Here is a 19,840-nt window from a genome sequence, read left to right on the forward strand (position 1 = left end):
GCCATTTGAATAAAGAGTCTAATAAACTTCCATAAATCAGTGGTTCTATACAGACTATACAAAATGTGGCAGTGAGCACAACCTATTGTTACAGACATATTTTTGATCTTAAGCACTGATGCAGTCTAACCCTGAAATGGTTGCTGTAACAAATAATTGAATTGCCCTTTAAGATAACCCTTTAGTGGCATTTTTTTCTGGATTGAAGTGAAGTGTGAAGTTGATGCCGTCAAAAAGTCACAAAGCACTTTTATACTCCTTCACATGGGGCAGTCATGTAAGAACTAGCCTTGGGAGGTACAAGACTGTGTGTGTGTGTCGTGTGTGAGTGTGTGTCTGCATGTGCACTAAAAAAAGAAAAAAAGAAAAACGCTTACACTGTTCCTGAACCATTCTTTAACGCATGATTCAACTGGAGCTCTCTATTAGCAGTGCATTCTAAGTGGTTTGTTTTTGTAGTCCCTGGCTTTCAGAGCCAGATGATGACAGATTGTGAGCCACCTGATATCTTTCATCCTCCCCGGTGGAGGTGTTTGTTCCGCCCTGAGCTGGTCCTGGTGGACTAACAAGCAGCCGGCACGTTTGATGGGCAATAGGAAAACACATCTGTTCTCCCTGGCTTTACTTCAGTGGAGGAAAACAGCATAAACAACCTCACCACCCCTGCCTCATTTCTCACATGTACCCTGGCAGCTCCCTGAAGAAACAGCTCATCATTACAGGAAGACTGCTGTATTTCAGCATCCTTCACTGCATGGCAGCCTATACAATGGCAAAATAGCCCAAAAACCTGAATGTATTTTAATACATCCTTGCAGTTTTAATGATACTGTGATACCTCATGTGACAGCAACTCAGATCAGTCAGAAGGTTTTCCCCCCAGTTCTTTTCAATGCAGGTCAGACATTGCGCAGAAGCATCTTGCAAGGCAGAATGTGACCTGTATCACGTTATATCAACTGCTCCATGGACTTAAATAAGGGTAACGTTAAATATGTTTTAATGACCACACCATCCAGAAAGAGCACACAATCTACATGGCTCAATTTAAAATTAGCATGCATTGGATTTCTGGATTAATTGCACGTCTGATGCATGATAGGTGTTTGTGGAGTTGAACAAATACTGTTCATATGTTTTTTGTCCGCTAGATGTCAGCAAAGAAAAAGTGTATGCACATCTCAACGAGAAAGCTTCTCTTTGCTCAGGAAGCTCTCTTTGACGAAAGCAAGATGTCTGCGTCCTGAGCACAATGCGAAAAATAAACAAATAGTCAGCACGTTAATATGTAACCTTGATACTTTGTTTGTCCAAAATTTTGTAGTAACCGCAGAGCTCATAGAACTTATGTGCAATGGCCTTACGCGTATGTCATTCAGCTTTTCGAAAATCTCTTAGCAGAGCAATCAACTTCACTGCGCCACTGGAAAATGCGTCACCATCCCTACGAACAGGTATGTCCTAAAGCTCATAAATTCGCTCATCAATTTGCGCTAACTTAATCTCCCTACTGACATTAAACCGCATTATGCACAAAGATATTTAACATTTTATATTCATTATAGTACATGTTAGCCACAGTTAATGCTACATTTTATTATCGTCACGCTCGCCTTTTGAGTAGCCCATCGTTATTTAACGTAACTAGATAGTTAGCTTAGCTGTTTGCTAGCTGAAACGCAGGGTGGTTCAAATGTGAGCGTTAGTTGTTAAGTCAGCAAACTAACATGAGGATAACGAGAACGTACTACCTCTACCTGTCAGCATCTCAAGTGGTCAACTATACGGTGTATGGTATCTTCCAGGTTCTTCAACTCTTCGTCTCCGGAAAAATAGGCAAAGTGTATTTCACCTCACTCCTGCCTGTTATATTGCTTCGGGGGTGATTTTAGACAGATTGGCAAAAGGCAAAGCGACAGGAACAGATGACAGTCTTGGCCACCGTCCAACAGCAGTTCCGCCTGAGCCAGGTATTCACTGTTACTACAAATAATACTAATAGCATTGTGCAGTTGATAATATACATATTATTTCACTCTATATATGTGTGCCCATGCCCCTATCGTTTTCTCTTCAGGTGAGCACCTGTCACTTCTTCTGAGACATCCTGACCAACCTGAGAATCCCAGGCTTATAAGAGTTGCAATCGTAGGTGCCCCAAATGCTGGGAAATCAACATTAACTAACCAGTTGCTGGGCAGGAAGGTAAATTGTACTCGGTTGTATATAACTGTATGTACAGTCCTGCTCACCATTATTGGCACCCCTAGTGAATATGAGCAAAAATGGTATGAAAAAATATGTCTGTGCTGTTTATCCTCTTGGTGATTCACTCAAAATATTCACAAAAATCTTACCTTTTCATTGAAGTTAAATTATTGGAAGAAAAAAACAACGGTTGAGATTAAATAAATATTTTTCCCAAAAACATGTTTGCCACTATTATTGGCACCCCTAGAAAAATCTTATAATTGAAATCTAACTCAAGTATATTTCCAGTCATGTTTTACATTTTTAAGCAGCTTGCACACTGCCCCGACTTTGACCAACATTCTCCAACTACCGCCAACAAACCCCAACAGTCGGGGCAGTGTGCGCCGGCAGTTGGTGTTAGTTGGAGAATGTTGGCGAAAGTCGGCTACTGTCGGAAGAGTTCAACATGTTCAGTCGGATCGGGTAAAGTTGGAGAATGTCGGATCAGTGTAGAGCCGTTTCCAACGAACTCCAACATTCTGACAGCTCGTTCCCTGGAAAAACTTGGCTCAACTCGCGTGCATAACATCCTCGAGCTCTGTTTTTGATGTCGATAAAGTCTACTTGTCTACTTGTGCACTGCTCATCTTCATCGGAAAATGGCTGGTTTCTGGACCCAAGAACGGGAAGATGTTTTTATAGAGCTGTGGGAGGAGAAGACCCAGCTCTATGATGTGAGGAGTCAGGCGTACTCCAACCGGGACACCAAAAATGCAGCTATAAAATACATCGCTGATAAACTGGAGACTACTGGTGAGTAGCTAGCTAGTTCTACCATGATCTGCCCTATGCTTATTTCAGTTAGCATAATGTATATTGATTCTATTTTTGTTATGAACGCGCTCACAATATAGTATTGGATGTATAGTATTGAATTTTCCTCTCTTGGGAAAGGCAACAGCTAGTACAGTTAGTACAGCTGTTAGACAGTTATCTAGAAGTAGTAATATAGTTACGCTCAGAGTAAGCCTTGTGTTATGTTTTTTTTTGGCGGTCCCACACTGTCAAAAACATGTTTAAGTCAGCTAAGTTTTATTTTGGCTAACGGCTAACAAATTATCGTTTTTATCTGTGATTCCGTTAATGGCTAACGTTAGTAATAAATGAGCAAGCCACTCTACCTGGCCCAAGTTTGGATGCTCCCTGATCTATAAGTAGGCAACAAGTATTCAGTGTATTGAGAAAAGCACCAAACATTTGTATGGAGGATTATCAGCACTTTAAACAACGTAACCTGTTTTTAAATGTGCTTTATAAATACATTTGACTTGTCTTGACTGATTAATCAGATACACTAGGAAGCTTAACTTGTGCTACTTGAAAACAATTCATAAGCCTATGTTGTTTATTGTGTATTTATGTAGTCTAAATTTACTGTATGTTACAGAAAAAGCAGTTAAAGCAGTATAAGCCTATGTTGTTGTTTATTTAGTCTTGATCTACTGTATGTTACAGAAAAAGCAATTAAAGCGAAAATGGATACAATGAGGACCCAGTACTGCAGGTACCTAAAGGCAAAGCCATCGGGCAGTGATGGTTTCGTCACACTACGCCAGTCCTGGATGCTGCAGAAACTGAAGTTCCTGCAGATCCATATGAGGAAAAGGCCATCAAAATCTAGCTTGTCTCTTGATGTAAGAATTTATTCACATTCAAAAGCACTACACATTTAAAAACTAGATAACATTAGCATTTACATAATTATTTACATGATCAGAATTAAGATATTCTCTTAGGGATTCCCTTATTATTTTGGCCTGCTGAGTGGGATTATTAGACCCAGGCAGAGCAGCCTGCCGTAAAGTAGGATCCTCTCTCCAGCAGTCAGGGGTGGTATCAGGTACCTCGTACACAATTCTGTGTTCCTCCCGGAGAAAGTTGTGCATAGCACAGCAGGCCAAAACCATACTCTCCACAACCTGTGGCTTTTGGTTAATTGTTGTGAACAGCACACGCCATCTGTTTGTGAGTATGCCAAAGGCATTCTCCACGACTCTTCTTGCTCTTGACAGCCTATAATTGAACACTCTCTGGTCCTCAGAAAGGCCTCGCCTGGAATAGGGCTTCATTATGTAGGGCTTAAGCGGAAACGCTTCATCAGCCACTACAAAATGAGGTATGAGTCGCTCGGATCCTGGCAGGGGAGAGGGTGGGGGGATGTTGGCCGTTTGTCGTTCCAGTGACTGATGTAGAGTACTCCCCCTGAAAACACCTCCATCTGACACCCTGCCATTGCATCCTATATCAACATACAGGAACTTGTAGTCACTGTCAACCAGGGCCATGAGCACAATTGAATTAAAATGTTTGTAATTATAATACAGTGAGCCACTGTTTGGTGGAGGTCTGATGGCCACATGCTTCCCATCCAAAGCACCCAGACAATGGGGAAACTGCCAGTTCTTCTGAAAACCATCAGCAATTTTTGACCACTCCGTTGTTGTTTCGGGGCACTGAAAGGAGATAAACAAAAACACATTTGTAATGTTAATATTTTTTGTCAGCAGGATACATCAACGGAAGCAGATGATGATCTTTTGGAGGGGATTGAGGGAGAAGTAAGCTCAATGAGTGCTACCACCATCAGCTGTGAGGACGTCGTGACACCAGTTGATGGGGGAGAGGAAGCTGGTTCATCCTATTTCACCCCCCCTACACCTCGACATAAGAGGAAAGCGGCTGAGGCTCAGGATAGAGACATGGAAATGCTTAAGACTATTAAGTCTACGCTGACTTCTCTCACTGAGGGGTCAGCTGTGAGGCAGGACCACATTACAACTTACTGTAATTACTTAGCACATGAATTTAGATCAATGGAACAAATGGATCCCGGCTATTTTAGATACGTGCAAGGTGAAATAGGAAAATTAATTTATAACCCTCGTTCACCCAACCATCAATATTGACCTTCCGAGGGAGTAACAGAGTTCATAATTCGCCATTCTGTTTAATGTACAATGTTTTGTTTGTTTCATGTTTGCCTTAACGTGGGATTAAGGGGGTGATATTTGTGATTTTTGATAGTGTGTTTATTGTTGGTTATTTATTACATAAGCACTACGTACGTTTGAAACAACTCTTTTGAGTTTTATCCTTATTTGCAATCACTTAATTTTGTTAAATTGCTGACGGTAGTACACCTCAGTCAAGTGGTAGGATTTTAGGCCTGCCTGGCGCCTGAACTATTTCATTACCTGGGGTGGCCGCCGCTACAAGGGTTAATTGTGAAGGGTGGCATTCAGCTCTCTCTCCCTCCCTCCCTATTCTCTTCTCTGCCCCACTCTTTTCTGTCTCACTCTTGCTCTCCCGCTTTCTCTCTGGCTATTTATTCATTATCTATTCTATTTATTAAACATGTCCAATTATTTGATCAGTTGTGTGTTTTAGTATCTTTTGTAATGTATACCAGTATAATAATACTATTGTGACTACACTTTCATTCAATTACATCACAAAAAGAACAGAAACAACTCTTACAGTGAGGTAGGTCTAATGATACATTATGCTTACCTTAAGGTATTTTTCACAAAGCACCTGATGTATAGCTTCACAAGTTTCAGGAATAATTTCCCGGATGGTTGAGCAACCAATACGAAATTGATATGCAAGGCTCTGGAAGGTTTCACCTGTTAAACAACACAGATTGGCATTAACCTTGTTACACAATGATCTATACACTGTGTAGTTAAATAATTGTATTGTGAGGGAATTTATAGGAGTTTTAGCAGCTTACCTGTTGCCAGAAATCTTAATGTTACCATCAGACGCTCACCAGGAGAAATGCAGTCCCTGAAATTTGTGTTTTGTCGCCTAATTCTTGGAGTCACCATAGTGAGCAATTGCTCAAAAGCCTGAGGTGCGAAGCGGGCGAAGTTGGCAAAAGCCGGGGTGTCTTCATACCTAAGCTCCCTACATAAATTGGGAAAGGCTCCCTGCTCTGCACGACGCAGAATCCATGGTTTACACCAAAGTCTCCTCCTCCTTCTTGATTGTTGTCTCTCCTGTATCCTCCTTGAAACTTTGTAGGCCAGGTAGACCAACATGACCTTGGCTACATTTACTATTTTATCAACCTCATTCATCTTAAAATGACACTACACAATTGAAAAAATAAGTAGGTAGTTGGAAATAGTCTGGGCAGTGTGGAGTTGGCAGTTGGTTTACTGTACATTCTAAAGACTGATACCAACAACTGCCAACAACTGCCAACTTAAGAATGTTGGAGTTAGTTGGAGAATGTTGGCGAAAGTCTGGGCAGTGTGCAAGCTGCTTTACGTTCACCTGTTTAATTATGAACTCTTTAAGCAGCTTGCACACTGCCCAGACTTTCGCCAACATTCTCCAACTAACTCCAACATTCTTAAGTTGGCAGTTGTTGGCAGTTGTTGGTACCAGTCTTTAGAATGTCCAGTAAACCAACTGCCATCTCCACACTGCCCAGACTTTTTCCAACTACCTACTTATTTTTTCAATTGTGTAGTGTCATTTTAAGATGAATGAGGTTGATAAAATAGTAAATGTAGCCAAGGTCATGTTGGTCTACCTGGCCTACAAAGTTTCAAGGAGGATACAGGAGAGACAACAATCAAGAAGGAGGAGGAGACTTTGGTGTAAACCATGGATTCTGCGTCGTGCAGAGCAGGGAGCCTTTCCCAATTTATGTAGGGAGCTTAGGTATGAAGACACCCCGGCTTTTGCTAACTTCGCCCGCTTCGCACCTCAGGCTTTTCAGCAATTGCTCACTATGGTGACTCCAAGAATTAGGCGTCATAACACAAATTTCAGGGACTGCATTTCTCCTGGTGAGCGTCTGATGGTAACATTAAGATTTCTGGCAACAGGTAAGCTGCTAAAACTCCTATAAATTCCCTCACAATACAATTATTTCACTACACAGTGTATAGATCATTGTGTAACAAGGTTAATGCCAATATGTGTTGTTTAACAGGTGAAACCTTCCAGAGCCTTGCATATCAATTTCGTATTGGTTGCTCAACCATCCGGGAAATTATTCCTGAAACATGTGAAGCTATACATCAGGTGCTTTGTGAGAAATACCTCAAGGTAAGCATAATGTATCATTAGACCTACCTCACTGTAAGAGTTGTTTCTGTTCTTTTTGTGATGTAATTGAATGAAAGTGTAGTCACAATAGTATTATTATACTGGTATACATTACAAAGATACCAAAACACACAACTGATCAAATAATTGGACATGTTTAATAAATAGAATAAATAATGAATAAATAGCCAGAGAGAAAGCGGGAGAGTAAGAGTGAGACAGAAAAGAGTGGGGCAGAGAAGAGAATAGGGAGGGAGGGAGAGAGAGCTGAATGCCACCCTTCACAATTAGCCCTTGTAGCGTCGGCCACCCCAGGAAATGAAATAGTTCAGGCGCCAGGCAGGCCTAAAATCCTACCACTTAACTGAGGTGTACTACCGTCAGCAATTTAACAAAAATAAGTGATTGCAAATAAGGATAAAACTCAAGAGTTGTTTCAAACGTACGTAGTGCTTATTTAATAAATAACCAACAATAAACACACTATCAAAAATCACAAATATCACCCCCTTAATCCCACGTTAAGGCAAACATGAAACAAACAAAACATTGTACATTAAACAGAATGGCGGATTATGAACTCTGTTACACCCTCGGAAGGTCAATATTGATGGTTGGGTGAACGAGGGTTATGAATGAATTTTCCTATTTCACCTTGCACGTATCTAAAATAGCCGGGATCCATTTGTTCCATTGATCTAAATTCATGTGCTAAGTAATTACAGTAAGCTGTAATGTGGTCCTGCCTCACAGCTGACCTCTCAGTGAGAGAAGTCAGCGTAGACTTGATAGTCTTAAGAATTTCCATGTCTCTATCCTGAGCCTCAGCCGCTTTCCTCTTATGTCGAGGTGTAGGGGGGGTGAAATAGGATGAACCAGCTTCCTCTCCCCCATCAACTGGTTTCACAACGTCCTCACAGCTGATGGTGGTAGCACTCATTGAGCTTTCTTCTCCCTCAATCCCCTCCAAAAGATCATCATCTACTTCCATTGATGTATCCTGCTGACAAAAAATATTGACATTACAAATGTGTTTTTGTTTATCTCCTTTCAGTGCCCCGAAACAACAACGGAGTGGTCAAAAATTGCTGATGGTTTTCAGAAGAACTGGCAGTTTCCCCATTGTCTGGGTGCTTTGGATGGGAAGCATGTGGCCATCAGACCTCCACCAAACAGTGGCTCACTGTATTATAATTACAAACATTTTAATTCAGTTGTGCTCATGGCCCTGGTTGACAGTGACTACAAGTTCCTGTATGTTGATATAGGATGCAATGGCAGGGTGTCAGATGGAGGTGTTTTCAGGTGTACTCTACATCAGTCACTGGAACGACAAACGGCCAACATCCCCCCACCCTGTCCCCTGCCAGGATCCGAACAACTCATACCTCATTTTGTAGTGGCTGATGAAGCGTTTCCGCTTAAGCCCTACATAATGAAGCCCTATTCCAGGCGAGGCCTTTCTGAGGACCAGAGAGTGTTCAATTATAGGCTGTCAAGAGCAAGAAGAGTCGTGGAGAATGCCTTTGGCATACTCACAAACAGATGGCGTGTGCTGTTCACAACAATTAACCAAAAGCCACAGGTTGTGGAGAGTATGGTTTTGGCCTGCTGTGCTATGCACAACTTTCTCCGGGAGGAACACAGAATTGTGTACGAGGTACCTGATACCACCCCTGACTGCTGGAGAGAGGATCCTACTTTACGGCAGGCTGCTCTGCCTGGGTCTAATAATCCCACTCAGCAGGCCAAAATTATAAGGGAATCCCTAAGATAATATCTTAATTCTGATCATGTAAATAATTATGTAAATGCTAATGTTATCTAGTTTTTAAATGTGTTGTGCTTTTGAATGTGAATAAATTCTTACATCAAGAGACAAGTTAGATTTCGATGGCCTTTTCCTCATATGGATCTGCAGGAACTTCAGTTTCTGCAGCGTCCAGGACTGGCGTGGTGTGACGAAACCATCACTGCCCGATGGCTTTGCCTTTAGGTACCTGCAGTACTGGGTCCTCATTGTGTCGATTTTCGCTTTAACTGCTTTTTCTGTAACATACAGTAGATCAAGACTAAATAAACAACAACATAGGCTTATACTGCTTTTTCTGTAACATACAGTAAATTTAGACTAAATAAATACACAATAAACAACATAGGCTTATGAATTGTTTTCAAGTAGCACAAGTTAAGCTTCCTAGTGTATCTGATTAATCAGTCAAGACAAGTCAAATGTATTTATAAAGCACATTTAAAAACAGGTTACGTTGTTTAAAGTGCTGATAATCCTCCATACAAATGTTTGGTGCTTTTCTCAATACTCTGAATACTTGTTGCCTGCTTATAGATCAGGGAGCATCCAAACTTGGGCCAGGTAGAGTGGCTTGCTCATTTATTGCTAACGTTAGCCATTAACGGAATCACAGATAAAAACGAAAATTTGTTAGCCGTTAGCCAAAATAAAACTTAGCTGACTTAAACATGTTTTTGACAGTGTGGGACCGCCAAAAAAAAAACATGACACAAGGCTTACTCTGAGAGTAACTATGTTACTATTTCTAGATTACTGTCTAACAGCTGTACTAACGGTCACAGCTGTTGCCTTTCCCAAGAGAGGAACATTCAATACTATACATCCAATACTATATTGTGAGCGCGTTCATAACAAAAATACAATCAATATACATTATGCTGACTGAAATAAGCATAGGGCAGATCATGGTAGAACTAGCTAGCTACTCACCAGTTGTCTCCAGTTTATCAGCGATGTATTTTATAGCAGCATTTTTGGTGTCCCGGTTGGAGTACGCCTGACTCCTCACATCATACAGCTGGGTCTTCTCCTCCCACAGCTCTATAAAAACATCCTCCCGTTCTTGGGTCCAGAAACCAGCCATTGTCCGATGAAGATGAGCAGTGCACAAGTAGACAAGTAGACTTTATCGACATCAAAAACAGAGCTCGAGGATATTTTGCACACGAGTTGAGCCAAGTTGTCCAGGTAACGAGCTGTCAGAATGTTGGAGTTCGTTGGAAATGGCTCTACACTGATCCGACATTCTCCAACTTTACCCGATCCGACTGAACATGTTGAACTCTTCCGACAGTAGCCGACTTTCGCCAACATTCTCCAACTAACACCAACTGCCGGCGCACACTGCCCCGACTGTTGGGGTTTGTTGGCGGTAGTTGGAGAATGTTGGCCAAAGTCGGGGCAGTGTGCAAGCTGCTTAAGAGGTTAACCATGACTTCCTGTTCCACTGACGTACAAATATTAGGTGACACAGGCCAAATTCCATTAGTCATTCATCACAATGGGAAAGACCCTAGAACACAGTGACGATGTGCGATGAAAAGTTGTTGAGCTGCACAAATCGAGAAATGGACACAAGAAAATCTCGTACCAGTTGAAAATACCCATTTCCACTATCATCTATCTATAAATCCAGAAATCTCTGTGTGTGTGTCAGTCAGTCAGTCTAGGGCGTATCTCCCTGACGGTAGTTACGTTATTATGAGATTTCGCATGTAGCTTACGCATGTCATGAACCTGTGCATCCTTGATTTTGACGATTTTTGAATTCATAGTTCGCGAGATATTTGTATTTTACCGTTTGCCGTACGGTGCAAACCCATGTCACCGTTATGAGCGACGAGATTTCTAAACCCAATGCATTTCAACGGAAGCCAATCCATTGTGACGTAGACCAGCGATTTGGGCGTAAAATAGGCTATTCATGAGGAACACACACTTGGATGAACACACACTTCGACGTCTGGAGTAGGCCTGCTCATCTGTAAGTCAATTTAACCTGTTTACGTTAATTGCTGTGAAATTAGCAAGCCTATTGACGTGCATCGAACTGATTCATTTTGAAAGTTGCATAGGGACTTATTCTTTGAAAGTTAGGGACCTATGTTTTATGCATCCATACATAATCTCAAACTTTATTTGTTGGTGTATCTCCAAAAAGGCTGTACAACATTAAAACATTTCTTAATGAAAAGGAAACATGCATCACAATAATACTTCAGTGTAACCTGTACCTATGTGGAGTGCAAATATGTCTTGCTATTACACTACCCAACAGCTACACCGACGTCTGCTAAGACTACAGAATGCATAATTCCTACGGGCACTGCACTAGTGGAAATAATAAAGAAGTTTAAAGCATCAGGAGATGTTAAGAATCAGCCTGAAAGACGACGTATGTGTTCATTGACCCCACCCACCGTGAGGAGGATGGTTCGACTGGCAAAATAATCTCCAAGGATCACAGCTGGAGAATTGCAGACATAAGTTGAGTCTTGGGGTCAGACAGTCTCCAAAACTACCATCAGACGCCACCTACATCACCACAGGTTGTTTTGGAGGGTTGCCTCTGCTGTCAATCAACAACAAACTAAAGTGCCTACAGTTTGCCAAATGGTAGTCAGACTTTCAATGGTACTGAGTTAAATGGTCAGATGAGACCAAAATAAAGCTTTTTGGCAAAAACAACAAAGGCGGGTTTGGCGTAGACAGAGAGATAGCCATACAGAAAAGCACCCCATACCCACTGTGAAGTATGGTGGCGGATCTTTGATGTTGTGGGGCTGTTTTTCTTCCAAAGGCCCTGGACATCTTGTTAGGATACATGGTATCATGGACTCCATCAAATACCAGCAGATATTAAATGAAAAACAGCCCCCTCTAGTAAGGTTAAAATGGGCCATGGTTGGACCTTCTAGTAGGACAATGATCCGAAGCATACCTCAAAATCAACACAAAAATGGTTTACCGACCGCAGAATAAAGGTTTTGCCATGGCCATCACAGTCCCCTGACCTAAACCCCATAGAAAATCTGTGGGATGAGCTGAAGCCGAGTCTACAAGCGTTGACCTCAGAATCTGAAGGATCTGGAGAGATACTGTATGTAAGAATGGTGTCAGATCCCGTGCCATGTGTTCACCAACCTTATCACGCATTATAGGAGAAGACTCACAGCTGTTATCTTTGCAAAGGGAGGCTGCACAAAACATTTAATTAAGGGGTGCCAATAACTGTGGCACACATGTTTTGAAGAATAATATTTATTTAATGTCAAAAAACGTTTTCTCTCAATTATTTTACCTCACTGAAAAGGTCATATTTTTATGAATATTTTGAGTGGAAGACCAAGAGGATAAACAGCAGACATATTTTTTCATAGCCTGTTTGCTCATATTCACTAGGGGTGCCAATAATGGTAACGCAGGGTTAATTTTCATGATTCTAATTTTTGGTCAGGTGTTTGCAGTTTCAAAGAAAGTACACACAACAAGATCTCTTGCCCTTGGTGTCTTTACAGAGGATGACACCCAAATTGTAAGTTCTGCATGATGAGCTGGCACTCAGAATAGATTCATCTGAATGTTGTTTCAGTAATATTATTATTTTCCACCCAGAACTTACTGATTGTTTTTCCTTTCACCGATATAGATTTTACTTGACACTCCTGGACTTACCACCCCAGCGAAGGCAAAAAGGTTGACTTATACTATTATATTAAAGGTATCTTTTCCTCAAACTATAATGGTTACTATGTCAGTTGTTTCTTTTCCCAGACACCAGCTGGAAGACTCATTGCTTGTGGATCCATCAAATTCTTTACAAGAAGCTGACCTAGGTAAATCATATGTTACTTGAGTATTTTCATTGTCGTTGACTGTGTCCTCGTACTGACAAATAATTAATACCTTGGACACTGGCCTGAGCCTAAAGAAATGTTCATTTCGCTCTGCTGTTCTTTGGCACCCTGTAGTTGTTTTACTGGTGGATGTGTCAGACAAGTGGACTCGCAACAAACTAGACTTTGAGGTGCTGAAGTGTCTGGCCCAGAATCCACACATCCCAGCTGTCCTTGTCCTCAATAAGGTACCGGACCGAATCCATTTGTGTTCTTCTTGCTGATCGGTGTTACTGTGTAATGGGACACTATATTATTATATTAGAAGATTAGTCTGTTGTTAAGAAGAAGGTACATAATATACTCTACATATGTAGGATATAATTATATTAAACATATTATATTTCTCAAAACAAGTATCCTTGGTTCATATGGAAACATGATTGACAGGTGGACCTGCTGAAGGGCAAAAACATGTTACTGGACATTACAGCAGAGCTGACTGAGGGGGTAGTCAATGGGAGAAGGATAAGTGTCAAAGCAGCATTATCAAGGCCATTTAAGAAGAGAGGAGATGTTGAGGAACCAGACCCTACAGACACAAGAGCGGTGGCGCTTGTCACAGGAGACCACAGCTCACGAAAGTTAAGCAGAGAAGAAATGAGAGCACTGCGATCCCAGAGAGGATGGTCACATTTCAAGGACGTGTTTATGGTGTCGGCCCTGGATGGCGAGGACGTTGAGACACTCATGGTACTGTAGCCTAAGAATGTAGTAGAAAATGATTTTAATGGCATGAAACTAAATATCTTAGTCAAAGGAGGTTTTTAAGGAATACATTGCTATTTCATCAAGAAACAAGAAACAACTTTCCGTAGACATACTTATCCAACATGTCATTAGCAGTGCTGTTATAATGTGTGTATGTGCAGCTGATGGATTATTGATTCTGATCAATGTAGGCTGCCAATGTCTCAAGATTAAGTGCAGCTGCCCATATCAAGAGTGTGTGTGTGTGTGTGTGTGTGTGTCTGTGTGTGTGTGTGTGCTCTCGTAGAGTTATTTTATGGTTGAGGCCAAGCCAGGTTCATGGCTATACCATAGTGAGGTTTTGACCGATCAGAGCCCTGAAGACATGTGTAGAAATGCCATCAGAGAGAAGCTTCTGGAATACCTTTCCCAGGAGGTGCCGTATACCATGACCCAGGTGATAATGGATACAGTTCTATTTGTTTCTTCACTGCTGCTTTTACGGCTTATGGGAATACCACAGAACATGCACACTTCAATGTAACAAATGTTTTAGACCTGAAAACCTATGAAGTGAACTACAACAGATCTTGTATTTTATTAAAGAATCTTCATGGCAAGCATTTGTTTGGCCTATATTCTATTTAACTATGATGGTGTTTCTATATTGATGTTTTTTTTTTATGTTGTAGAATATTGAGCTGTGGAAGGAGCTGGAGAGTGGGGCACTTGCCATATCTGTGAAACTTCATGTGATGAAAGAAAGTCATATGGTGAGTGGCCATAACTGCTTTTTGTGAGTGTGTGTTGTCTCACATGCTCTCTCTGCCCAAAAGGTTTCATGTACAGATTCATATTCCCCTAATGCACCCACAGAAAGACATGCAAGGTCTCATGCCTGTTGATATGATACCTAGTTATGAACTATCCTTGCCGTCTCTAGCTAAGGGAACCATCTTAATGGTTGGTATTTGGTGGCCTGTGTAATATGCTCTCTTTTTAATATGAAGTGAATATGAACTTGTGTTAATACAAATCTGCACAGGCACCAAGATTGTTTCTACCTATCGTAGCTTTTTAACTATCCTAGCTATCTCCAGCCTAGGGAAACATCTTTGCAGTTGGCAGCTGCTAGTGTGTGTTAATATAAACTCATCTTAATATGTGTAAATATGAACTCTTGTTAAGAGCTGCACAGGCACCCTGAAGGTTTCTACCCTTTCCAAGTATAATTCTGATGAGGCACCAGCTAGATACCGAGCTATCATGTCATGCAAATGAAACTGCCTTTTAAACTAGGCAACCATAGCAACCAATAATGTGACATCAATGGAGCAAGAACTTACTCTGATGCTTCCCTTCCCCTCTCAAACACATTCATTGATTGCCAGGAGATCTATTAACAATTCAACTTTAAACAATTCGAAACATTTAGCGTCCAATCCCACATGACACCATAACACTAAATAAACGCTTAATAAATGCATGGTTTTCACAGTGAGTGGGAATGAGGGGCCTATGTGTGTGTGTGTGTGTGTGTGTGTGCGTACGTGCAAGGAGAGGGTGTAGTATTATTGCTTAAAATGCCCATCCCACACAACGGTTAATTCGCGGGTGGGGTCAATACATTTCAATACAGTGGGGCAAAAAAGTATTTATTCAACCACCAATTGTGCAAGTTCTCTCACTTAAAAAGTTCAGAGATGCCTGTAATTTTTATCATAGGTACACCTCAACTATGAGAGACAAAATGAGGAAAAAAAATCCAGAAAATCACATTGTCTGATTTTTAAAGAATTTATTTGTAAATTATGGTGGAAAATAAATAATTGGTCACCTACAAACAAGCAAGATTTCTGGCTCTCACAGACCTGTTACTTCTTCTTTAGGAGGCTCCTCTGTCCTTAACTCGTTACCTGTATTAATGGTACCTGTTTGAACTTGTTATCAGTATAAAAGACACCTGTTCACAACCTAAAACAGTCACACTCCAAACTCCACTATGGCCAAGACCAAAGAGCTGTCAAAGGACACCAGAAACTACATTGTAGACCTGCACCAGGCTGGGAAGACTGAATCTGCAATAGGTAAGCAGCTTGGTGTAAAGAAATCAACTGTGAGAGCAATTATTCTCACCCTGTGGGGCCAAAATGATCACAAGAACGGTGAACCAAAATCCCAGAACCACACTGGGGGACCTAGTGAATGACCTGCAGAGAGCTGGGACCAAAGTAACAAAGGCTACCATCAGTAACACACTGTGCCGCCAGCGACTCAAATCCTGCAGTGCCAGACGTGTCCCCCTGCTTAAGCCAGTACATGTCCAGGCCCGTCTGAAGCTTGCTAGAGAGCATTTGGATGATCCAGAAGAGGATTGGGAGAATGTCATATGGTCAGATGAAATCAAATTATAACTTTTTGGGAAAAACTTAACTTGTCTTGTTTTGAGGAGAAAGAATGCGGAGTTGCATCCAAACAACACCATACCTACTATGAAGCAAGGGGTTGGAAACATCATGCTTTGGGGCTGTTTTTCTGCAAAGGGACCAGGACGACTGATCCGTGTAAAGGAGGGAATGAATGGGGCCATGTATCGTGAGATTTTGAGTGAAAACCTCTTTCCATCAGCAAGGGCATTGAAGATGAAACGTGGCTGGATCTTTCAGCATGACAATAATCCCAAACACACCGCCCGGGCAATGAAGGAGTGGCTTCGTAAGAAGCATTTCAAGGTCCTGGAGTGGCCTATTCTGTCTCCAGATCTCAACACCATAGCAAATCTGTGGAGGGAGTTGAAAGTCCATGTTGCCCAGGGACAGCCCCAAAACATTGCTGCTCTAGAGGAGATTTGCATGGAGGAATGGGCCAAAATACCAGCAACAGTGTGTGAAAAGCTTGTGAAGACTTACAGAAAACGTTTGACGTCTGTCATTGCCAACAAAGGGTAACAAAGTATTGAGATGAACTTTTGTTATTGACCAAATACTTATTTTCCACCATAATTTGCAAATAAATTATTTAAAAATCAGACAATGTGATTTTCTGGATTTTTTTTCTCATTTTGTCTCTCATAGTTGAGGTAAACCTATGATGAAAATTACAGGCATCTCTTATCTTTTTAAGTGGGAGAACTTGCACAATTGGTGGTTGATTAAATACTTTTTTGCCCCACTGTACAGTGTGGTTTATAGTAGGAAAAAAAAATACGGTGATAAATAATCCCCCCACAGCCGTAATATTTGGGATTTCTGCATCATATTGATTCTTGATTCATATTGCTTTTCATATCTCAGTTACATAACATTAAAATATTGTGATGTGACCACAGTCAATGGACTTACCTATGATGCCTTTTCATACAGAAAATGGTGATCGGCGCCGGTGGGCAACTGATTGCCAAAATTGCACGTGAAGCGGGTGAAGATCTCACCCGGGTTTTCCTGCGGGACGTGCAGCTGAAGATCACAGCAAAGGTGAAGAACTGAGGATGTCTGGGAAGTTTGTCTAAGAAAAGCACTTTTCATTGGTGCCAGCTGAATTCAGACATTCAGTTTCAACCTGCTTTGACCTCTGAGCTCAGTACGGACTCTTTTCTGCAGCTTGTCTTAGTGTGGTGGTGATTACAAGACATGCACTGCTGGCTGTGTTGGACAAGTAGCACACGTTCACAAGTAGCACCAGTTGTGGTGGCTTACTGATGAGGGAAATGTATGACTTCTTTTTGATGTTATTGTGTTACTGTTGCTCATTATCTGCCATATTGTTTGTCCTGTAAATGGTTGTATGGATTCATAATGTTTCAGATGTATGTTAAAATCACATAATAAACTCATATGCCCTTTCATTGTAGAAAAAAGGTTTTAGCCTACAGTCTATAGATTCACAAAGCTTTACCCAGAAAAGTCCACCAAAATCTATAACTAAATGTTCCTTAGATTGCCTTCCTCCTCTCTGCATCTATATTTTCATTCCTCTTAAAAGGTCTTTTGACCTCCTTCCTTTCTGCAGTCTCTCCCAAGCCAGTAGCCACAGGAAGGCCCTTAGGCTCAGAGGACAAGAGAGCCTCTAATGGAATGCAAAATGGAGCACTGTCCTGGCTATAAAATGGGTTGGATAATGGCGATCGGATGCCTTTCTGTCCCACAGTTTTAAGTTTGTGCAGCAGTCAGTTTTATCTAGGTCATCTTGATAGAAACTAAAGCTATAGCGCTGACAGGGAACGACAGGGCAGGGCGGCCCCCCTCCCGCAACTGAATCATGGCGTGGTTCACTGAGGTCAGAGGACACAAGGAGAGGAGCGAACAGTGAGTTGGACAGCTTAGAGGCAGAATAACCAAAGCTTCTGCTGCTGCGGGGAGAGTGAAGAGACTGTGGCCGCAAATGTGTGATTTGTGAAAAATGACTTGACAAATTTAACATAAAAAATTAAATAAACATAAAACTGTTTTAGTAAATTGGAAGAAAAAGCCATTTGCATTCATTTTGATATTATTCAATTTTATTTCACTTTCAAAGAGATTTCATGTCATTCCTTTGCATATTATGCACGCAAAATAATAATTTTATTGTAAAATAATTATTATTGTACATAAAATGTAAAAGGCAGATATAACTTTACTTCCTTATAGAGTGTAGTGGTTCTTGACTGTCCTGAAGTTCCTTCTTTTCTTGTCAGATGATTGTGAGAAGAGGCTATGGAACCCTTACCATTACTCAAAACTCAGTAATGGTAACGGTTTAACAGCCACTCTCTGGCAACAAGATAGTGTGTGAGTGAAAGAGAGAGAGAGTGGCCGAACACATACATGTCTGTGTCCGTGACCTGAAAGCTGAGGAGGATCGACACCCTGAATAGTACATCATCTATACTGTAGTGTCTCAATAATGAACTTACAGTATATGATGATATCCTCTCCAGGGCTCAAGATAGATGTTCATGATCAGTAGAATGCAGTGACCTGTTTTGAGAAGAAAACCCTACAAACAGTTTCTTCAATTCTGGCGTTCGACATGATGAGGTTCTAGATAAACAGCAAGACACACTCATACAATTCATTCTGCAGGGGGAGCAGAAAAAGCTCACCCCAAATGTTAAATTCAATGCCCTAGCGGTCCCATGAGTTCTGTCTATCTGAAATAATGCAACATGACACTTATTGAAAATATTTGACTTTTTTTTACAAAAAAGAGCAACCTTATCCGTTTTGGTAAATCAATGAGACCCTAAAGAACACTGTTATTCTCACCCAATTATCAAGTTGCAATCGGGTACTTAACTTCACAAACTGTTGTCCAGACGGCAGGCTGTTCATCATGTTGGAGGTGTTGTTCTTATTCCTCTTGAAGAAAGTGTTGATGAGCGATGTGATGACACTTCCTCTTCACACTCTTTCTTTTATAGCCTCCATGTCTGCGTGCTCTAGCAGCCACACAACAGGTTGCCAAGGTGTCGGCTCTGACACACCACTTTAATTTGGCCAGCTAATTTGCATATGATGATATCAGCTTTCTGATTTGCTGTCCCACTCCCATTGCACGTGCAATCATCCAATCAAGATCCTGTCCTCTATCTGTCCTCAAACAGTTACTCAACATGAAATTTTGGCACGCTAGAGTGCGGTCATCAAACTTAACCATGTAATTCATAGAACATTTCTCAAAATGATGTACTGTCTGTTACTGTTATTCACATCCTTGAGTTCAAAGACATCTTTTCATTTATTTATTAGTTTTTATTTTATTTTCATGTTTTTATTTTCATTTCATGGTTAGGGTTAGGGTTAGGGTTGCTTTTATCAAGATAATGCATTATTTGTGAGTAAATATACATATATAAAAGTGTAGATAAAGATATAGTAAGTGTAGATCTATGCACATACAAATTAATGTTTATATATCCCAAGGATTGATGGGGACACTTTCTACTTGTAGCAATGACATCAGGGAACATCAATGACAATGACATCAATGTTTCTTTTATCTGTGGTTTGCAAATTATTTAGCCTCAACTGAAATGTTTTACGAATGAGTTCCATGTTTAACCACTTTAATCAGGTGTTTCCAGTTTATGCATGTGGGAACTAAGGGTGAGCCACATGTTTGGGTGGGGTCTGTGAGTGTGGTT

At 41.0% G+C, this 19,840-nt stretch overlaps 2 protein-coding genes across 3 annotated transcripts; both read left to right on the plus strand.

The window, feature by feature from the left end:
• Positions 1-1,217: 1,217 nt before the first annotated feature.
• On the plus strand, positions 1,218-18,083 carry eral1 (Era-like 12S mitochondrial rRNA chaperone 1). 2 transcript variants are annotated; one of them, XM_080836938.1, is made up of 11 exons: positions 1,218-1,454; positions 1,806-1,970; positions 2,078-2,205; positions 12,588-12,665; positions 12,780-12,826; positions 12,905-12,966; positions 13,102-13,214; positions 13,417-13,719; positions 14,024-14,173; positions 14,409-14,489; positions 17,079-18,083. In XM_080836938.1, exons 1-11 carry the CDS (start codon positions 1,355-1,357, stop codon positions 17,199-17,201), a joined length of 1,350 nt encoding a protein of 449 aa, XP_080693064.1. In that variant the 5' UTR covers positions 1,218-1,354; the 3' UTR covers positions 17,202-18,083. The 2 variants fall into 2 exon arrangements, with proteins under 2 accessions (XP_080693064.1, XP_080693063.1); XM_080836937.1 differs by having other exon boundaries at positions 12,780-12,966.
• On the plus strand, positions 6,657-8,724 carry LOC308364694 (uncharacterized protein; the record flags this gene model as incomplete). The annotated part of the gene is made up of 4 exons (XM_080837911.1): positions 6,657-7,094; positions 7,202-7,317; positions 8,372-8,571; positions 8,688-8,724. The coding sequence occupies exons 1-4, from the start codon at positions 6,746-6,748 to the stop codon at positions 8,722-8,724; spliced, it is 702 nt and encodes a 233-aa protein (XP_080694037.1). The 5' UTR covers positions 6,657-6,745.
• Positions 18,084-19,840: the final 1,757 nt, after the last annotated feature.

This window comes from Sprattus sprattus (genome assembly GCF_963457725.1).
Source record: "Sprattus sprattus genome assembly, chromosome: 1".
NCBI lineage: Eukaryota > Metazoa > Chordata > Actinopteri > Clupeiformes > Clupeidae > Sprattus > Sprattus sprattus.

What these genes read in the sequence shown, in the direction of transcription:
- eral1 (XM_080836937.1), top strand. Translation starts at nt 1,355, where the DNA reads ATGGCCTTACGCGTATGTCATTCAGCTTTTCGAAAATCTCTTAGCAGA. An exon ending in AGCAGTTCCGCCTGAGCCAG is followed by an intron (nt 1,971 to 2,077) that starts GTATTCACTGTT and finishes TTTTCTCTTCAG; the next exon opens with GTGAGCACCTGTCACTTCTT. An exon ending in TTTACAAGAAGCTGACCTAG is followed by an intron (nt 12,967 to 13,101) that starts GTAAATCATATG and finishes GGCACCCTGTAG; the next exon opens with TTGTTTTACTGGTGGATGTG.